The 19,076-nt window shown below is 35.2% G+C and overlaps 1 protein-coding gene across 2 annotated transcripts in view; it reads left to right on the forward strand.

Moving 5' to 3' along the window:
- Positions 1 to 19,076, forward strand: part of LRP6 (LDL receptor related protein 6) — a 160,552-nt gene that overhangs the window by 80,916 nt on the left and 60,560 nt on the right. For both annotated transcript variants that reach the window (XM_063074658.1, XM_063074659.1), the window contains exons 4-7: positions 4,480 to 4,676; positions 6,502 to 6,633; positions 9,148 to 9,544; positions 10,761 to 10,932. In XM_063074658.1, the coding sequence (XP_062930728.1) occupies positions 4,480 to 4,676; positions 6,502 to 6,633; positions 9,148 to 9,544; positions 10,761 to 10,932 (898 nt within the window). The remainder of the gene's footprint in view (positions 1 to 4,479; positions 4,677 to 6,501; positions 6,634 to 9,147; positions 9,545 to 10,760; positions 10,933 to 19,076) is intronic.

Raw genomic sequence — 19,076 nt, forward strand, 5'->3', positions numbered from 1 at the left:
GGGATATTTTTAAAGTGATTTTTCTAGGCATTACAGTATACTTTTTGTCAAAATCTTCTCCATGGTAATATTAACTTGCTGTAAAGTACAGAAAGTTTACTCTATTGTATCTCATTCCCTCTCCCCTCCTTTGTGATGTTATTGCCATTTATATTACATATCTATTATTATCAATACAGTTATACGTATTGCTTTATACAATCTTATGTGTTTTAAAAAAGGTTAAAAAGGAAAAAAAAAGAGTCTTTTGTACATAACCTTCATTTCTTCCAGAGGGTTGGAATTACCATTTGGAGTCATTACCTTGCTCCAGTGTAGTTCCATTTTCTCCACTGTCCATTGTGCTTCAGATCTCTTATTTTAAAAACCTTTTTTGATTTTCTGTCTTTTTACCTTCTGTTTCTGTTTTCTTATCTGTTGTGTTTATTCACTCGTATTATTTCTTAGACTTCATTTCTGAAATGATTTTATATTTCTAATTCTTTCATCGGTTCTGTCACCTTAATTCTGAGTTTTTTGATTCTGATATGTGTTATTTTTCTCTATGACTAGTATCTTATTTCAAAGTCTTTTAGGTTGTCTTGAAATAGGTTATCAATTTGAAGTATTCTATTACCATATCTTTCTGGGATATTTTTACTGTCTGTAGGAATGTTATTCTCTTTGTCATCATTTTTTGTTTGTTTTTAACATTAACTTTTTAATGGGATTTGACTTTAATACTTTGTTTTTTTATTTGCATGTGAAATTGTTTTTCTTTAACATGTAGAAGGTAGGGTTCATCATAACTTTTCTGACTTCACAGAACTCTCATATCTGTGTATATGTGTTTAAAATAATTGGTAGCTCACTTTCTGGGATTTCCTGGCTCTGTTTCCTTCTCTTACCCTTTTTCTGTATCTTATTTTTCCATTGTTTCTCTTGTACCTATCATACTCACTCTTCATTACTCTGGTGATTTTTTTCCTCAGTGTGAGGCTTTGTCTGGGAGGGAGCCCTGGGGGTCAGTTTTGAGAGTTCACAGTAAGTTGAAGTATGCTAGCCCCTTCAGTGCGTTATAACCATGGATTCACTGTATTCACTAACTCTTCAAGTTGCCAGAACCCCTCCTAGTCAGTTGCTGTCCTCAGATTGGATTGTCATGCTTTCCAGTGTTGTCTGTCTTACATGTTCTCCTGTCCTACATGTTCTCCTGTCCTTAGATCTGCCAGATGCCCTACTTTTTCTTTCTGATTCCTCCTGCAAAGGTGCTGATACCAATCTGATATTATGGCTATTGGTAGTTATCCACACCTTTTTATATCTTGGGTTTGTACCTTTTCGCCTAGCTTTGTTGTGAATATTGTCCATACATTTTTGGTTTTGCTTACCTAGTTGTTCTTTCTGTTTTCATGTGGAGGATTTGTGCAGATTTTTCAAAAGCTGTGCCACCACCACTGATGTCATCTTTTTAGGTGTTATAGCAACCTCACTGTGATGTGGGGAGCTCCCTTCCAAGGTTAGGTTCAGATGTCAGAACTCATGACAGTAGTCCTGTGGTATGATCAAAGAAAGATTTATTACCCACACAGGTGGACAGTTTTGAGATGGGCAGAGGACAGCTTTCTGGGAGGAGGTCCAGAATTAGAAAGCTAATGAGAGTGGGCAGGTATTTTATAAAGGCTAAATCCAGTTGGTGCAAAATTTGAAAGAAGTGCCTGCAAGGTTCATGTACATTGGAGAAGGGGGACTGGTGGGGTGAGCTTTATTAATAAGCTTCAGAAAATGACAGACACAGGCAGGAGATGATGCTAAGAGGTTGTTAGCACTAAATCAAACATCAGCAGAGGATCTCAGTTTTTTTCCTATGGGCTCCATAGCAGAGATCCATCTTTTAGCTCCTTTTATTGTTATGGTATACTCCTGAAGAACTGGGCTTTGATCTTATCTGCCACTTTTGCTCTCAGCAGCCATGATCAACTCCTTGAAGTAGCTTGTATTTCCAGGGAGGGAACCAGGAGGTAGGCCTACATGGTAATCCCAACCAGAGAGAAGAAAGGTGAAGACTATGTATGAGAAACATGTCACCATTGTCTGGACAAATCAGTAAATTACCCATTGGTGGTAGTCTTCTTAGCTCTGCTTTTTGTTCAGTTGTTAATTACATATTTTTCATTTAAAACGTTTAATTTTATCAAACATTCATGGAGTGTCTAATAAGTCCATCTGATTTGTACACATAGCATTGTGTGAGACCCTGGGAATATAAATAGCCAGAATCACTACTTTGAAAAAGATTATCAGTTATAGAGTTGTTGGATAAGTTATAAAACAGTTCACTAACTGTTACGAGAGCATAGATGAGGAAAAATAACTCAGCTTGCACAGAGATGAGATTAAGGAAGCTATGAAAAGGAAGTGACATTTAAATAGAGTGTTAGTATAGTATTTATTGATTCTGATAAACTGTTGATGTTAAGAACTTATTGATTTTAAAACTACCACATGAAATGGTCACATCGTAAAATGTTACTGCTGTATCAAAAATATTAAAATATTGAAAATATATATCTTCAAGTCGAGGAATCATTTATGAAGTGTTGTTAAGTACCAAGCATAGTGCTGAATGACTTTTGCATACATTATCATTTAATCTTCACAGTAACTCAGTGAGGATAGATTATCTTCCATTTACAGATGAGGAAAACAAAGCTTGAAGAAATGATGTAAGTAGTAAGTGTTGGGGGGGTTAAATTTAGCTCTATCTAATTTTTGATCTAGTGCTTTCAATCAATATATAAAATGAGTATAGCTTTTAGGGAGGGATTTTGCATTTTCCATTTGTTTCTTTTTCTATTTAGTTCATTAGGATGAATTTTAACTTTTTACTTAATGATATACAATAGACTTAAAAAGAGTTTTTGCTCTCCAGAGTTTTTCAAAGATCTGGTTATGTAATTTGCAGTTCTTTAAGATAGTTGATGAAGTGCCAGGTAACTTAGTAGTTATTATTCTTTATTTTTTAAATTTGTGTTACTTGTCTTTCTTGGCAGCTTCTCAGAACTCTCTCTTTGTGTCTTACCATAATGAATTTTGGAAGACTTTAGTGTGATATATTACAGACTAACTTAAAATTGGACTTAAACTATGATATTGTTCCTGTAAATAACATAGTCACTTTAAACTTAATAAAATCACTCATTTGAAAAGTAGAAGAGGAACACTTCAGAAGTTGGCATTGTGACAGCTCTTTTTGGGAAATGAAAGGGAAAGTAATCTGCAAGGGAAGAGAGAATTAAGGAAAATGAGAGGTGAAAATTGTGGTGATAGCGCTGGAAGAGCAGGTATGAGGTTCCAAAATATAGAGTTTGTTTGGTAAACTATAGTCATGCTAATCTTGTTTTCAATTTTTAAAAAATCTGGCCTGAATTTATAACACTTTGGGCCAGGATCATTTCATGTGCAATAACAGATCCTAATTCTGTTTATATAAAAATTATCTTATTACTCTCAAATTTAATTTAATATACTGGTAGTCTGATAGATATTGAGATTATTAAATAACACCCCGCCTCCCCCTGCAAACTGAGCTATTGGGAAACTTAGGTTTATGAAAATATCAAGGCATTTATTTTTTAATATTATTTTGAATCAAAACATGATTTGCTCACTATTCTAGAGTATTTACTAATGATGTAACTCTGTGACACTGTAAAACTCTGTGCCTTGAGTACTGATCAGATCAGGCTCTCTACTTTTCCTTTTGTGTAGTATGTATCGCTTCTGAAAATTTTGTGTCTGTTTTGTCTCATGAACATATCCTGCCAACGGCAGGACTTCCCTTTGGCTGCCTGATTGGGAAGATTAAATAACAATATAGCAAAAAACCAGCTTAGATGATCATTTGGATCTAGACTGGGGCTTTGCAGGGAGAGCTCTGTCTGAATGCCTTTTTGGCCTCGTGTATGTTTTCACTATCAGTTATGAAAACCATAAGAAATGATGGAAAAAAACAGGCTCATATTCTGTGTTCTTCCACATCAAGAAGTGAAAAACCTATTGCTGATTTAAGTCTACTTCCCAGTGCCAAATGTAACCGCTGGGATTTTTTTTTTTTTTCTCACCTTTCTCCTTCTGATGACATGAATTATGTGAAAGGATGGGAGATGTGAGTCCAGAGATGGCAGTTGAGGAGTGGGAATTGACAGCAGTGAGTGCTAACACTGGGACTTTCTCTCTGTTGGGTACCTCGTAGTGAATTTGGGACCTGCTGCCAAGTTAGGGACCATTCAGAAGTGCTTGGTTGGGGCTTTTGGACATCTTGAAAATATATTTGAATTGATTGTGTGAATTATCTTTCATAGGTATATGTGACCTAAAGATATGTGTTACTCAGTATTTGTATGTGTTAATATGGACTAAGACCATTTTAATGGGAGAGATTGCTATGATAAAAGAAGAAAATTTAGAAATAAGTTTTTTTTCTCTCTGTGTTAATAGGCAGGCAGTGGTTAAAGGCTCCCTTCCACATCCTTTTGCCTTGACGTTATTTGAGGACACATTGTACTGGACTGACTGGAATACACACTCCATTTTGGCTTGCAACAAGTATACTGGCGAGGGTCTGCGTGAAATCCATTCTAACATCTTCTCTCCCATGGATATACATGCCTTCAGCCAACAGAGGCAGCCAAATGGTAAGTAATCTTGACTTTTAAATTGCAAATTGGAACAGCTTTGTAGCACTCTGATGTCTGGCTTTAGTGAGGGTCAGGAGGAGGGAGGACATATCCAAAGGTAGTGGGAAGGAATAAAAAAGAGGGAAAACATCAAAATAGAAATCAGGTTAAACAACAGCCTAAACCATTTGTAGCCTTTCTGTCAATACAGACCACCTCAGCCCTTTCTTTGGGGCAGGGGTTATAGAGATGGAGAAGAGAGAAATAAAAAATTGAGATAGCTCATACGTTTAGCTTATACACAAATGCATTTCTTGTTCATGTTATTTCTCTTACTGTGTATCTGAGTGTATTCATGTGAATTTAAAAAACAAACACTTTTCTTGAATGGAAACCTCTGTTAGTCTAGTTGGTGAATTTAAGTACCTTAGCTTGCAGAATAAAATAACTGCTTAAAATTTTCTGTGCACACTATTCCCACTCCCCCACCCCCAACCCCTCTCTTTCTTTTTTCCTTAGTTTGCTTCTATTTTTGGTCAGCTTTTACAATGACTTGGGCTGTGACTGCTGACAACAACTTCTTATAAGAGAGGACTGGAATTAGGTTCAAAAGGAGTATGGGAATGTTAAGTGTTTGGCACTTGTGCGTAAATAAATGTCTGGCATGTGTCTGAGTATATTTCAGATTGTGTTCTATAGCCAAAAAATGAAGAAGAGTTTTTGGATCATGTATTGCTTTATATTAGCTCTTTCCATTTAGGGGGAGATAATCAAATACAAGAATCTAATGTGTTATATTGGAATCTGATGATCATGAGCCCATAAAAATATTTTTCAATGTATGCATTACTCTTTTGTAAAAAAAGAAAAAGAAAAAATGTTTAGTCACTCATGAATTTTCTATTCTCATAGTAAGCCTACAGGAGAAAATTTTCTGTTTTTTAAATGGCACTGTTGATCCTTTATGATTTACCAGTCTGAGAATTTGCAGTGATCTTTGATATTGATCTCTTATCTTTCATTTTCCATTGGTTTACATCCTATATTGAATTTTTTCTATAAATATTACTTGAATACATCCCTTTCCCAGTTTCTACAAATCTGCTAAATAATTACTTTTCTTTGCTTTTTAATTTTCCCTCTTTTAATCCATTCTGCTTGTTCTTCCATGTTAATCTTTCCAAAACATGACTTTTCAAAATTCTATTTACTTTTTTTGTGCTTTCAGTGCCCTCTACCACAGTTTTTTCCCATTCTTTGTGCTCATTCAACTTTAGTTCTATTAGTCAACAGAAACCGTACCTCCAGTTATACTAGTCACCTTATTATTCTACCCAGTGTACAGCCCCCAAGCTTTTATTTCATATGGTTTTACCATACTTGAAATGTCCTATCTATCTTTCCTATTTTTCAAGGCTCCTGTCCTACATCTTCTGTCTCTTTTCAGTTCTTTAAACCTCAGTGATTTACTTCCCGTTTGACTTTATTCTTACTTATAGTTTATAATGTGTAAGATAGCATTTAATTTCATTGTTTTCTATTCTTTTCTAGTTTTATTGTTTGTTAGCTTTGGCTTACTGAGTAGATTGTAAACTCTTTTAGGGCAGAGATCTCCTGCTTTACTACTTGTGTTTTCCAATTTGGTTACAAAATGCTGGGTAAATGCTCTCTGATTGATTCCCTTCCTTGCAGATGGTTTGATAGTTGGGCACCTGGATGACATTTGGTAATAATTTTAGTTTATCACAGTTGCTCATGTTATGGTTGTTAACTTTTGTGTACCTAGAATGAAGGAGGTCATCTGTAATCATTGGTATTAATCAGTGTAATTTATATTTGACAGCTACAAATCCATGTGGAATTGATAATGGTGGTTGTTCCCATTTGTGTTTGATGTCTCCAGCCAAGCCTTATTATCAGTGTGCTTGCCCAACTGGGGTCCAACTCCTGGAGAATGGAAAAACCTGCAAAGATGGTAAGATGTTATCCAAGAAGGGAAATTTTATAATAGCAATTGAGATTCTTTATGATTTATTTTATTTATCTTTAATAAACTCTATTGGTTAAAGTGCTTTGGGAGACTAGTCACTTAATTTCACAACCTTCGCAAGTGATTATGTAACAGGCATATTTTGTGTTTTATGGCATCTCTTGAATGCTGTTTTATAAATCATTTTAGTATTTTAAGTAACTTGCTATTTTTGAAAAAAATTAGCTGCTATTTCTTTTCTCTATCAAAGCTCATAGTCATTGATATCACATTTGATTCTTGTGGGAATGAGTATTACTTCTCATAAAGAATACACTTTTAACAGTAGGTAGCACTTATAAAGAACCTCTGTGGGGAGAAGATGTTTTTTAAACTTTTAGCTGTAAAGAATTTCATGGGATAGATATGTTTTCTAACAAATGATTGAAGGGTATTTTAAATTGCTTTTTAATGACAGAGAAGTGCTTTCAGAAGAAGAAAACAATTCCATATTTTACTGTTTAAAGCAGCTTCTTTTTTTACTTAACAACCACACTTTGCCTCTTCTCTTTACTCTTAATTCTCCATAAAGAGAGGGCACGTTGGAGAATTATACTGATTTAGGACATTTCAAGGGACTTCTGGTTTGGAAGAACACCAGTTCTTCTCTTTTTCTTCTTAGTGAGAATGTTGTTCTTCATTCTCACCCCTATGGATCACCATCTGGTTCTCTAGCAAGCAGCAAGACCTGGTAAGAAAATTGTTATACTTAGCAGTGGCTGCTTTGTCTAACTCTGAAAGCAGGAGCCTTTATTTCAGAGTGTGTTAGAGAGTTCCTGGCGAGGGGGTCAGGGAGTCAGGGAGATGGAATTGAGTCCATGTACAGGATGTTTGTTATGATTTGGCGTTGATAAATTATCCTCATAGTCAAAGGTGAAGCTGGCTGACTTGTCAGATGGTTTCCATGGCAAATAATAATTTGGTTTCAATTTAAAACAAAAGTTTTTTGTAATGTTTGTTTTTTGTTTAAAAATGTAGCATGACTTTAAAACAGAGGTTTTATTTTAGCAATAGTGGTCTGTCTACTCCCTCACAGCAGTGTAGATGTACATGTTTAACCAGTTTTGAATTTCAGATGTCCATTTGACATGCAGTAGCCTTAAGTTAACCATTCCCTTTTGATCACCTTTCTCAAATTAACAGCTCTAGCAAAGCGTTGGACGGGCTCCTTTTGGTAGTTAGCAGGGACAGTGAATTGTACAAAGTTACTCCTACTTGGTGCCTGCTGTGGCATTTGTGCTGTACTTTCTCCAAGCCCTGAGTCAAAAAGCTGATGTTGAGAGCCTTCGCTCTTCTTAGTTTTTTCAACTGTAATTCTAGACTGACACTGGAAGTTTTTTCAACTATAATTCCAGATTGACGCTTGAAGTTTATATGCAAATATTTTCTTTTGGACTCATTTCTTTGGCTGCTAATTTTTCCTTGTTCTTCCAGTTGTCAATTTGCTTACTATCTTTTGTTAGCTTCTTATAGTTAGATGATTTTTTTGATGGTGGTTTACTTGAACATTAAAAATGAAAAAAAAAAAGATTGAGCTTAATATCCTCATTTCCAGTTATGTTTTTATGAATCCTAATATGGGTTAAAAATATTTCATAAAGAAGTCTGATTTAAAAATTTAAAACTAAGTGATATAAAAATGTGACAGTCTCTATTTTTTAATAGTAATATGCTAGTTAATATTTATTGAGTACTTAAATGCCTTCCTGAGTTTTATATTTATCTCCTTTAATCCTCAAAACAACCTTACGTGGTATAGTATAGACGAAGAAGCTAGAAAGATTAGATGATTTGCCTAAGTTCATATATTCACTAGAATCAAGTTCTTTTGGATCTACAACTCTTGCTCTTAATAACATATTAATATCTTAATAACATAAGATACTGTGTTATGTATCTGGCTACTTCTCACCATTGCTGTTGTTTCTTTGTCCATAGCTTCCTTTGTCCTCAATTCTGTCAGTTATTGCAGATGTACAGTTCAGTGATTTTTAGTTAATTTACAGAGTTGTGTAGCCATCACCACGATCCAATTTTAGAACATTCCCATCAACCACAAAGATTCTTATCCTAGATTTCCTTACCGTTTATACATGCATCTTGAACAAAGGATCTATATCCTGCATCTCCTTCCTCCTTTAGTACTCAGCTCCTTAGCTTCTTAGTCATTACTTAGTTATTATCCATTACACCTGTAAATAGCTGTATTAATTCCAGGGCCTATAAAATGAATGAAACCAGAAAGTGTATCAAAACTTGATTTGGAGAGTTTAGGTGTTATAGATCTTGACCTCATAGTGGACTCTTCCTGTTTTACGGTATAACTTTACACTTGTGCTCAAAAGAGAGGTAGTATTGTTTTATAATCATTCATTTTTCAGTTCCTGAAGAAGTTCTGCATTCTTTATTTAGAGTGGCTAAATTTTGCCTGTGGGTTTCAAATTATTTCTGTTTTTCTAGGTGCCACTGAATTACTGCTTCTAGCCCGAAGGACAGACTTGAGACGCATTTCTTTGGATACACCAGATTTTACAGACATTGTTCTGCAGTTAGAAGACATCCGTCATGCCATTGCTATAGATTATGATCCTGTGGAAGGCTATATCTACTGGACTGATGATGAAGTGAGGGCCATCCGCCGCTCATTCATAGATGGTTCTGGCAGTCAGTTTGTGGTCACTGCTCAAATTGCCCATCCTGATGGTATTGCTGTTGACTGGGTTGCACGAAACCTTTATTGGACAGACACTGGCACTGATCGGATAGAAGTGACAAGACTCAATGGGACCATGAGGAAGATCTTGATTTCAGAAGACTTAGAAGAACCCCGGGCTATTGTGTTAGATCCCATGGTTGGGTAAGAAGCTCTGCTGATAGTAAATTCTGTTTGTTGTTTCTTTTTTTTTTTCTCCCCTGACTGGTAAGGGGATTGCAACACTCGGCATGGTGTCGTCAGCACCACACTCAGCCAGTGTGCACACCGGCCATCCCTATATAGGATCCGAACTCACAGTCTCAGCGCTACCAGCACCGCACTCTCGCGAGTGAGCCACGGGGCTGGCCCCTGTTTGGTCTTTCTGCTTGCTACAGGTCCCTATAAACACTGAAGAAAATGAAGAAAACATGAAGAATATGTTGTTTCCAATAAACAGCTCTTTTAATGGCTGTCCATTTTTAGAATACAGTGATTGAATAAAATCTCAGGTTAAAGAATTGCTAGTTTTTTGACTTGAATGTTTTGAATATTTTTCCTTTCTAAATTAAGTCCATGCTTGCTGACGTTGGGTGTTGTCTGCAGATTTTGCTCAGATTGTATCATGACTGTGAAAAACGTGGAAAGAAATAGTTTTCCTAATTCTTTCCCTTCCCTTAGAAGATTTAATTTTATCCTGTTTTCAGTACTTATAGTAAGAATATATCTTTATAGTTCCCCAAATACATGAACAACTCAATTGCCAAAACTTTGTGAGGCCAAGCAGATTCACTCCTATTCTTCCCCTCCTCCATACCACCCTGACCCTAGTTCAGGGAAGCACAACTTTCTACATACTCCCCAATGTTATTGTTACTGTGAGATTTATTCTGAGGATGAACATAGTGAGAAATTATTACACCTCAGTGTATACCAATGCCTTAGAGCCACTTAAACATCTAGGAACCACAAGAATCACTTAACAGTGCAGGAAGAATTAGTCATTTTGGAAATTCAGTTTGTCATCTGAATATTACTAGTGGGATAATCTTTTTGTGTCAGAGATGACAAGCCATTAAGGAAAAAAAAAGAAGTTCATGGGAAGGAGCACAAAATATTTTGAAAAAACATAACTAAAAATGGAATCTAATTATTGGGAGGCATTTTCAGGATTAATTAGATCTGAAAAATTTTTACAAGCTTATTCACTGCAGTTATAAAATGTCTTAAACATACCCTTCACATGTCCTATGGTTTCTTTCTTTTCTGGCACTGACCATTGATACCAGTGTAATATGAAGAGTGGATCTTACCTTTAGGATATCTGAAAGTTTTACATTTTATTACCTATTTTTAGCTCATTTTCTGTCTACTTCTGTAGGTACATGTATTGGACTGACTGGGGAGAAATCCCGAAAATTGAGCGAGCTGCTCTGGATGGTTCTGACCGAGTAGTATTGGTTAACACTTCTCTTGGTTGGCCAAATGGTTTAGCCTTGGATTATGATGAAGGCAAGATATACTGGGGAGATGCCAAAACAGACAAAATTGAGGTTTGTTTCTTGCTTTTTCATTTTAAAACCAGTTTTATAATGGTTCTTTGGTTGATAGCAATTTGATGCAGATATTCTTGCCTCTTATCAGTTGTCTGGGGTGCCAGAGGTATCTTTTGCAGAAGTTTTACTCAACCTTCATGATTCTAGTGATGATATATTCTCTTCCACTTAACTCTGGGGTTTCTGAGTTATATTTGTAGGAGAAATGAGTGTTCGTCTATTTCTAGTTTTAAAATCTTATGTAAATGGTTTTCTTCATTTTGCGTTAAGCCACTGCCTGAATTTCCAAGGGCAGTTTCTGCAAACCAAAATTATACAAGGGTATTTTTAAAAGGTCATGGAAAAATAGAATTAAAAGATAATACAAGTTTTTCCATGAACATTTTGAAATACCCTCAGATAAGCTCTAGGAGAGCTGGCAGTCCTAAGTTAGGAAAATAAAGCCCAAATGTGTATATATATATTTTTTCTTCTTGTTACTGGTATTGGGGGCAGGTGGTAGGATATATTAAATATTAACATGAATCACACATAAACAGTTTTTAAATTGATTTATTGGCTGTTTGGGAGAAAGATTAATTAATCAAAGTTTGGGAAAAAGTATTTACCAAGTGGTAGAATTAAGTTTGTGGCAATCAATAGAATTATGGTGAAAACAGTTGGTGAATATTTTATCTCAGTGTTTTGTAAATGGCATATATCCTTGATATCAAGTGAGAAGTCTAAAATTCACAACTTTGAATTAAGATGTGCTAGATTTCTTATGGATCACATAGTTAAAATAGGATTTCAATTTTTCCTTGGGGGAAATACATGGTTTATAGAGGGAATGGCTTTGAATAGCTCTTTAGAGACTCACCACACACGTCTAATGGATAGACAGTTTGGAATCTAGAGTAGTTATTTTAGAAAGGTAATTCTGAGTAGTGCCAGAGACTCTGAGGGAATTATGAATTAAAAGGCCTTCCTTCCAGAATGGAAACTTGGAATAGAAGAAACCCATTAGTAGTTTACCAGGCTCAAATACCGAAAATGGCATCTCTTCTTTGCAGCTGGTTTCCATTAAGAGAAAATTTTGTGTAGACTCTATAAATTTTTCCCCTGTTGTTAGTGTTTCACTGCTGTGCCCTGCAGCCCCCCTCCAAGTTCATATTTGAATCTTTAACAGCTGGAGTGTAGTGCTAATGAGACAGAGGTTATGGGTTCACTTTTCAGACAGGCTGTTAGCTTCATTTGAGTCTGCTTGAGTACAAATTGCCCACCTAATCCCAATCAGTTCATAGTTGTGTATTATTGATCAGCTATGGACATGAATGTATAGGTATTACTACTCTTAGGAAAACATTTATAGCCCATGTGTCCTAGCAGAATGTCAGTAGCAATAAAATTTATAAGTCAAGAACACAATTTATTAATGTGTAGGGATTTTTAAAATTCCATATTTGGTCTTTTTTTTAGCTCACTATGACTGATTGAAAAGCTTGAAAATAAAATATTGGTTTCTTACTGGGAATTTTTCAAGTCTTGTTTTCCCTACTTTGGGTATATTTAATACTTTAGATACAGAAATTTATTCAGAATCACAGATAGGTCAGGAAGGATTCAGATAAAGAAATGAGAATATATGTAGGTTCTTAGTGATAGTGTTTTAAGATTTTTTTGTTTGCAGTAAGTGCAGATCTTAAAATTAGTATTCCATCCGGCCTTTGTCTTCTTGAGCTGTACATGTTTATACCGTGAGGGCCATGTGCTCCCTCACCCCTTCTTTCATTCTTTCCTGAGTGGTACTAGCATCCTTAAACCCATCTTTTAGATCCATCTTTCTTCCTTCCAGGTTTGCTGGAATACAACTGCTATTTGTTCTTTGTCCTCTTTTTGACAGATTGCTGTTTGGTTTTAGTGATATACTTACTTCTAGCAAACTGTGCACATAAAGACCTCCCCTTATTCTTTCCCCTGGAGATTTTGATGAGGTTTCACTAGTTGGGCATCAGTGCTTTTGTCATTTTCTTTTCACAGACACTTCTGGGAAATAGGGAGAGCAGGTATGACTTATTCTCTTATGATGATGTGTAAAATTGCTAGTACATTACAAACTAAGGAAAGAGCATAGCTCTTCATCTAAATTAATCTTACATAATTGGGGAAGGTTCCCATCCTGAGTCTAGTAGTGATTATTATAGCAGCAACTGCCACCACCAGCTTTTCATTTCTTTTTACTTGATAGTAGGCAGATAATATTGACTTGAAAACTTGTAGATATATAATTTTAAAAATGCTTTTTTCCCCCAAGAAGTGTATTTGCTATCCTCCTGTTATGTAACCGCTGATCCCAGGTACTGATCTGACCCTAGTCTCGGTGACTTACTGCTTTCTAGTCCTATCCTCTTAAGAAAGTTTCCCAGCTTTTTTCATGTCCAATAATGAAAGCTGTTTTTCCCTGGAACTAAAAGAGAATATCAGATTATGGTTGTGATAGCCCTGGTCTCTTCTAGAAGACTTAAAGTTTATTTGGGATCAGACTGCTATATATATATGTTTATAGTACATTTGGGAAGAAAAGATGATTATTTGGTAAATTATTATACAGCACTATAAGGGATAGTAAGCTCTTATGTTTTGAGTGGATCACACGGCAGGAGCTCAGAATCTTCATTCACGTAGGCTATCTGCTCCCTCACTGGAGTCTCCTCAGAGCAGCTTCCCACTTCCTCTTTTTGTAAGTGGTGGTGTGACCAGATGCTGGCTGTATTAAGAGAGTTGGGTCTAAGGATTAGGGAAACCAGGGAGAAGGAATGGGGAACTCTGGGCTTCAGACTTGTAGGAAGAATGGGCAGGTTTACCTCAGGTTTATGATCAACTTCTGGAAAGAGGGATGGGACACAGGGCATTGCTAATGTCACATTTTTAAGAAACAGTTGTGCTTTGGTTGCTGCTTTCGTATAGTAATGTGTATGTGAGGATATGTCTGCTTTCTTTATTTGTCAGCTGATAGTGGCCACTTATCTGTAGGTGTTATTTAAAAGGTACTGTACTTGCTGGTGTTTGTTTCTGCTGCTTCTTCATTATGCTGAAATGATTTCATTGCATTTTATGGACAAACTTCCTAGTTGACTTGTCTGCACTGTGCTTCTCCCAAAACACCCCCCTGCTCCCCTGGTTTTTACTATAATGTTCTGGGACCTCCCAGTAATAACTATTAAAACATTAGCAGGAAGAATAATATTCATTTTTCCAATAGGGGAAGCATCAAAAAGCCTTTATTTCTATCTTATACGACCCTGTAAGTAGGTGGAACAACGTTATCATTTTTCTTGGTTATATTTCACTGCCTAAAACATCTGTTGCACTGATGTCCTGCAGTACTGCTTACCAATAGCAAAGACATACATTGATCGTTTATAAGGTTAATGAATTTCCTGCCATGATTTAAAATTAAGAATGTACTATTAGCTTGTATTTTCTTGAGTATGCTTTTCTCATTGTATACCAATTCAGTTGATTGACAGAATTAATGTTTTGAATCATTGGTTTTATTGAAAATAATACTGTGGTAGCTACATTTTCCTCACAGTTTATTCTCTCATTATACACTTTTTATCTCAGCCCCTTCCCCCCTTTCATTTCTGAGCTTCTGCTGATGGTGGAGCAACACCTGGTAGTTATAGGTAAAAAGAGATTTTCTTGTCTAAGGGCTTGTGGGTCTGTTTTAAATCTCTCTTAGCATAAGTTTCCCTAGTTGAGAGGGTACAATAGCCATAGGCAGTTTGTCCAAATCTAATTATACCTGGCACAACTTTGTTGGGAAACAGAAATGGAGATTATCAGAACCTTCAGTACTAAGAAATTTTGAATAAAGAGGGTATTATTGTGTATGATGTGTGCTGGAAACTTGGCATTTGGTGAATGTTCTGTTCATATGCTAAGCCTGAAATTGCAGGACTACATTTTCCTCTGGTGACAACTTCCTCTATTTTATCAATACCCTAATAAGGAAATTTGTTTCCCAAGTATTCAGATTTCTTGTTAAAGGAATGTTTTTGTCTGGCATCTTTAGCCTGTGTGTTGCGAAAGTCTGTTAAAACACACAAGGACCTGTTTATGATGATTTTTCTTACTGTTGGTTTCTAAGATTAATTTCTCCTTAAAAAATTATAATAGTGTAATTATCTATTGAGATAATGCTCTTCTGATTATTTGACAAGTATGAAGAAGTACTTCCTTTTGAAACTTCTTTAAACTTTCAGTTTGAGAAATATTCAAGACAATGAACTTTTAAATGCCCAAATCTTTGCTCATTTTTACTGCTTCACTACATGTATGTGGGTGAATATGTATTTTTACCCAAATCTTCATGACATATAATCACAGAAGAATGATATTGATAAACTCCATCATTGGATTCCTCAACTCAACAGAGCATGTGGATTTTGTGCCTATATTCGTTGAGTTGTAAACATGGTGCTGTCTGATTTTATCATCTTGCATCTGTTTGGAGCGCATCTCATGATAATAAATTTGTGAACCTCTGTTTGAAAGTTTCCAGTTGAAACACAGTCCTAGCAACATTATTTAACTTGTCATAATCTACAGCAGCCTGTAGCTGTAACTGGATGAAAGTAGTAACATCATCCAGTTATATGCTCTGTTGTCTCATTATCCACTCAACTTTGGCTCTTAAAAAATGAGAGAAAATTGCTTGATGATAGATGCAATCATGCTGTACTGAGCTGCCACAACAAACCCTAGAGCCTCACCAAACAAGATGCTTTGCCTCAATTAGGAGTTTGGATGGTTTTATCTATATAAATTAGGATAATCTGATGCTTGTTGGTACTTAGAAAGCATTTTAGTGACTAAGTTTGGACTTGCTCTTGAGCCATTTTTTAAAATGTTCTGTTCTTACACTTTTTCATTTTATGTTGTGGTATGAAATCTTTTAATATGTGTAGAGATATTTTTAGTTTCAATCTGATTATTTTTAAAGTACTTTATTTTTTGGTTTTTGTACTCTTGAAGTATAAAAGAGTGCTGATTTTAATGTCCTACTTTCTTGGGAAGGGGCGAGGGTCAGCCTCTTAACAATTTATAGCAGTGTTGTTAAAAGTGGTAACCTCTAGATCTTTATTGAAAGATTTTATAATATTGGACTGTGACTTTAATTTGTATTTGATTTTGCCATTTAACTGGGTGACCTCAGATAATTCACATAATCTGTGGTCTTGTATTTTGCCTGATGAAACCATTTGAATCTTTAAGGTTCCTTTCAGTTATAACATTTTTCGATGTGTATTGTACTGTGTATTTTAGGTTAAGAACGGATAATATGTTTTGCCTTGGGAGAATTGCTAAAAGGAAATTTGTGTTGCAGATCATGTGAATAGTTTTTCTTTCAACTTTTTCATGTTTGCTGTGCAGTTAATGTCTATTACCTAAAGAAAACTGGCTTGTTGGGGGTTCAAAATCTTTAACTCAATTTTACTGAAACAACCTTTTCTGGTAACCTATTCATTTAGATTTTGTACTGACCTGTATATAAGTTACTTCATTAATAAGATGCTTGATAGGTTTAAATAAACTTTTAAAGCTGTTGTTTGATGCTTGCCAAACGTATAAATGTTTTTTCCTAATAGAGTCCATGGGAAATATTGTTTTCAGTCAGTAGATTATTTCTGTAGAGATGGGATACTATTATTATAGTTTTAAAGGAGTCATAGATATTTTATTTTTATTTTTTTTTAGAAGGGTTGGAAAAGGTAGATGCACAGATAATGGCAAGGACCACAGTTTGGAGACTTCTTGGGATGGAATTTGTAAAACATTGAGCAGTTAACAGTGAGAGGTGTTTTAACTTCTTGTTTCAATTTAAAGTCATCACCAGCTATTTAAACATTCCATCTAGTAGTCATTCCTGAAGTTGAACATAATGAACAAAAGATTCTCTTTAAATTTTTTCCACTTTGGGTGTGGCCTGCAATTTAAAAATTTAGACCTGCTAAGAATGTGATAATGCAGGGTCTGTAATTTTTTTTTTGAACTCTAGCAGACTTCTCAAACTCTTCATTCCTTGTAGTATATTTTTGTTGTTGTTGTTAGATTTAATCTGAAGTAATCAAATCTTGGAGAAGGATTAGAATTCCTTTTATTTTACTGAGATTTTCGATAGAACGGTATTATTTTAGTATTTCATTTATAATTTTGAGCTTCAGAGATTCACCAGACTTCTGCAGTTTGTAAGTGGGAATGAAACTAGAGGCTTTTATGTGATTAATATAGCCTCTGTTTAGATTTTTGTTTTGTTCATTGGTTTTTTGTTTTTTGATTGACTCTAATAACTCAGCTTTTATACTTGGTGGAAATTTATAATATTGCTTTTTTGTTTTAGTTACTATGTTATTCTTACAATATGAAAAAAACTCTTCTGTGCATGCCACAGTAGATTTCATTAGTCTTCAGATAGTAAGTAAACATGTTTTACGGGTTTTCAAAGTATTATTTTCTTTGAATAAAAGAAAGCTGTCTTAAGGTCTCATAAAATTAGTCGGCATTTGTTTCTAGATAGTGCCATACACACAGTAAAATATTTGTTCTTTCTACCCCAGTTTCCTCTTTCTAAAAACTCAGCAATTTTGCTTAGTTAGCTTCTTTTGTTTGCCCAAGGTCATAAATCTTTCTATTTAGAAAGAAAAGAATGGAATTCAATTTTCCTGATTCCCAATATAGTACTTTTCATGTTCTGCTCTGTTGCCTCTATTTAAGACTATTCATTTTGAAATAATTTTAGACTTAAATTTGCAAGATTAGTATCTTTTACCCAGCTTTATTTTGCATAATCATAGTACGTAGTACACATCAACACCAGGAAATTAACATTGATACCATTTCCATTACTTTTTCTATATTTATTAGTTGGAATTCTCCTGTAGGGAAGAGCTGTCCCCTTTCCCCGATTTATTTACTCAGTTATTCGTTTATATCAGTATGGACTCATCAATGTTTATTATGTTCTAGAGGTTATATTCCATTATTATCATTATATTGTTGCACAGATTGTCCCAGATTTGACATTAGGGGCACCTTCGAGTTGGTTTCTGTGTCCTTTTCATATGCCCCATCTTTTTTATTATTATTGTGGTAAGAGAAAACACATAATATAAACCATTCTAACTATTTATCATTTTAACCATTTATCATTCTAACCATTTTGAAGTGTACAGTAATGTTAACTATATGCACATTATTGTTCAACAGATCTCTAGAACTTTTTCCCTTGGAAAACTGAAACTATAGCCATTGAACAACAGTTCCCCCTTTTCTCCTTCTACCAGTCCCTGGCAACCACCATTCTACATTCCATTTCTAAGAGTTTTGACTACTATAGATACCGCATATTAGTGGAATCCTGTAGTATTTGTCTTTTTGTGACTGGCTTATTTAAGTGTAATGTCCTCAAGGTTCACCCATATCATAGCATATGACAGGATTTCCTTTTTTTTAAGGTTGAATAATAATCCATTGTGTGTGTGTGTGTGTGTGTGTGTGTGTGTGTATGTACGTGTGCACACCACATTTAAAAAATTCGTCAGTGTACATTAAGGTTGCTTCCACCTCTTGGCTGTTGTGACTAGTACTGCAACAAACATGAGTGTGCAAATATCTCCTCAAGATGCTGTTTTCAATTCTTTTTGGATATATACCCAGAAGTGGAATTGCTGGATCATATAGTAAATCTATTTTTAATTTTTTTGAGGGTTACCTGTCATTTTTAAGGCACTTTCCTGGAACAACAGTGTGTTCCAGCCTCATCTTAACATCTCCCTTGCCTCAGCCCTGGAATCAGCTGTTTTTCTGAGGAGGCCTGGTTCTTTTTAATGAAGAATAGTATTTAAAATCCAGTGTCTGGGCATAAGATTGCTCATTGGTACTGGAGTAATCTGCCTTTTAAAACTAAGGTATTATAATTGATTTTTTTCCTACTCATTCTAAATCAGATTTATTTTAGCCATGCTTGAAAAGAGTGAGAGGAAGAGGAGGCAGTTTTCCCTTGATAACGTGTTAATGTTTTCTCCTTTAGGGTTTATTTGGGCTTCAAGACAGAGGGGCTCTTAGAAGTGTTTCTGAAGCGACTGAGTATAATTGAC

Source organism: Cynocephalus volans, chromosome 12, assembly GCF_027409185.1.
Source record: "Cynocephalus volans isolate mCynVol1 chromosome 12, mCynVol1.pri, whole genome shotgun sequence".
Classification (NCBI taxonomy): Eukaryota; Metazoa; Chordata; class Mammalia; order Dermoptera; family Cynocephalidae; genus Cynocephalus; species Cynocephalus volans.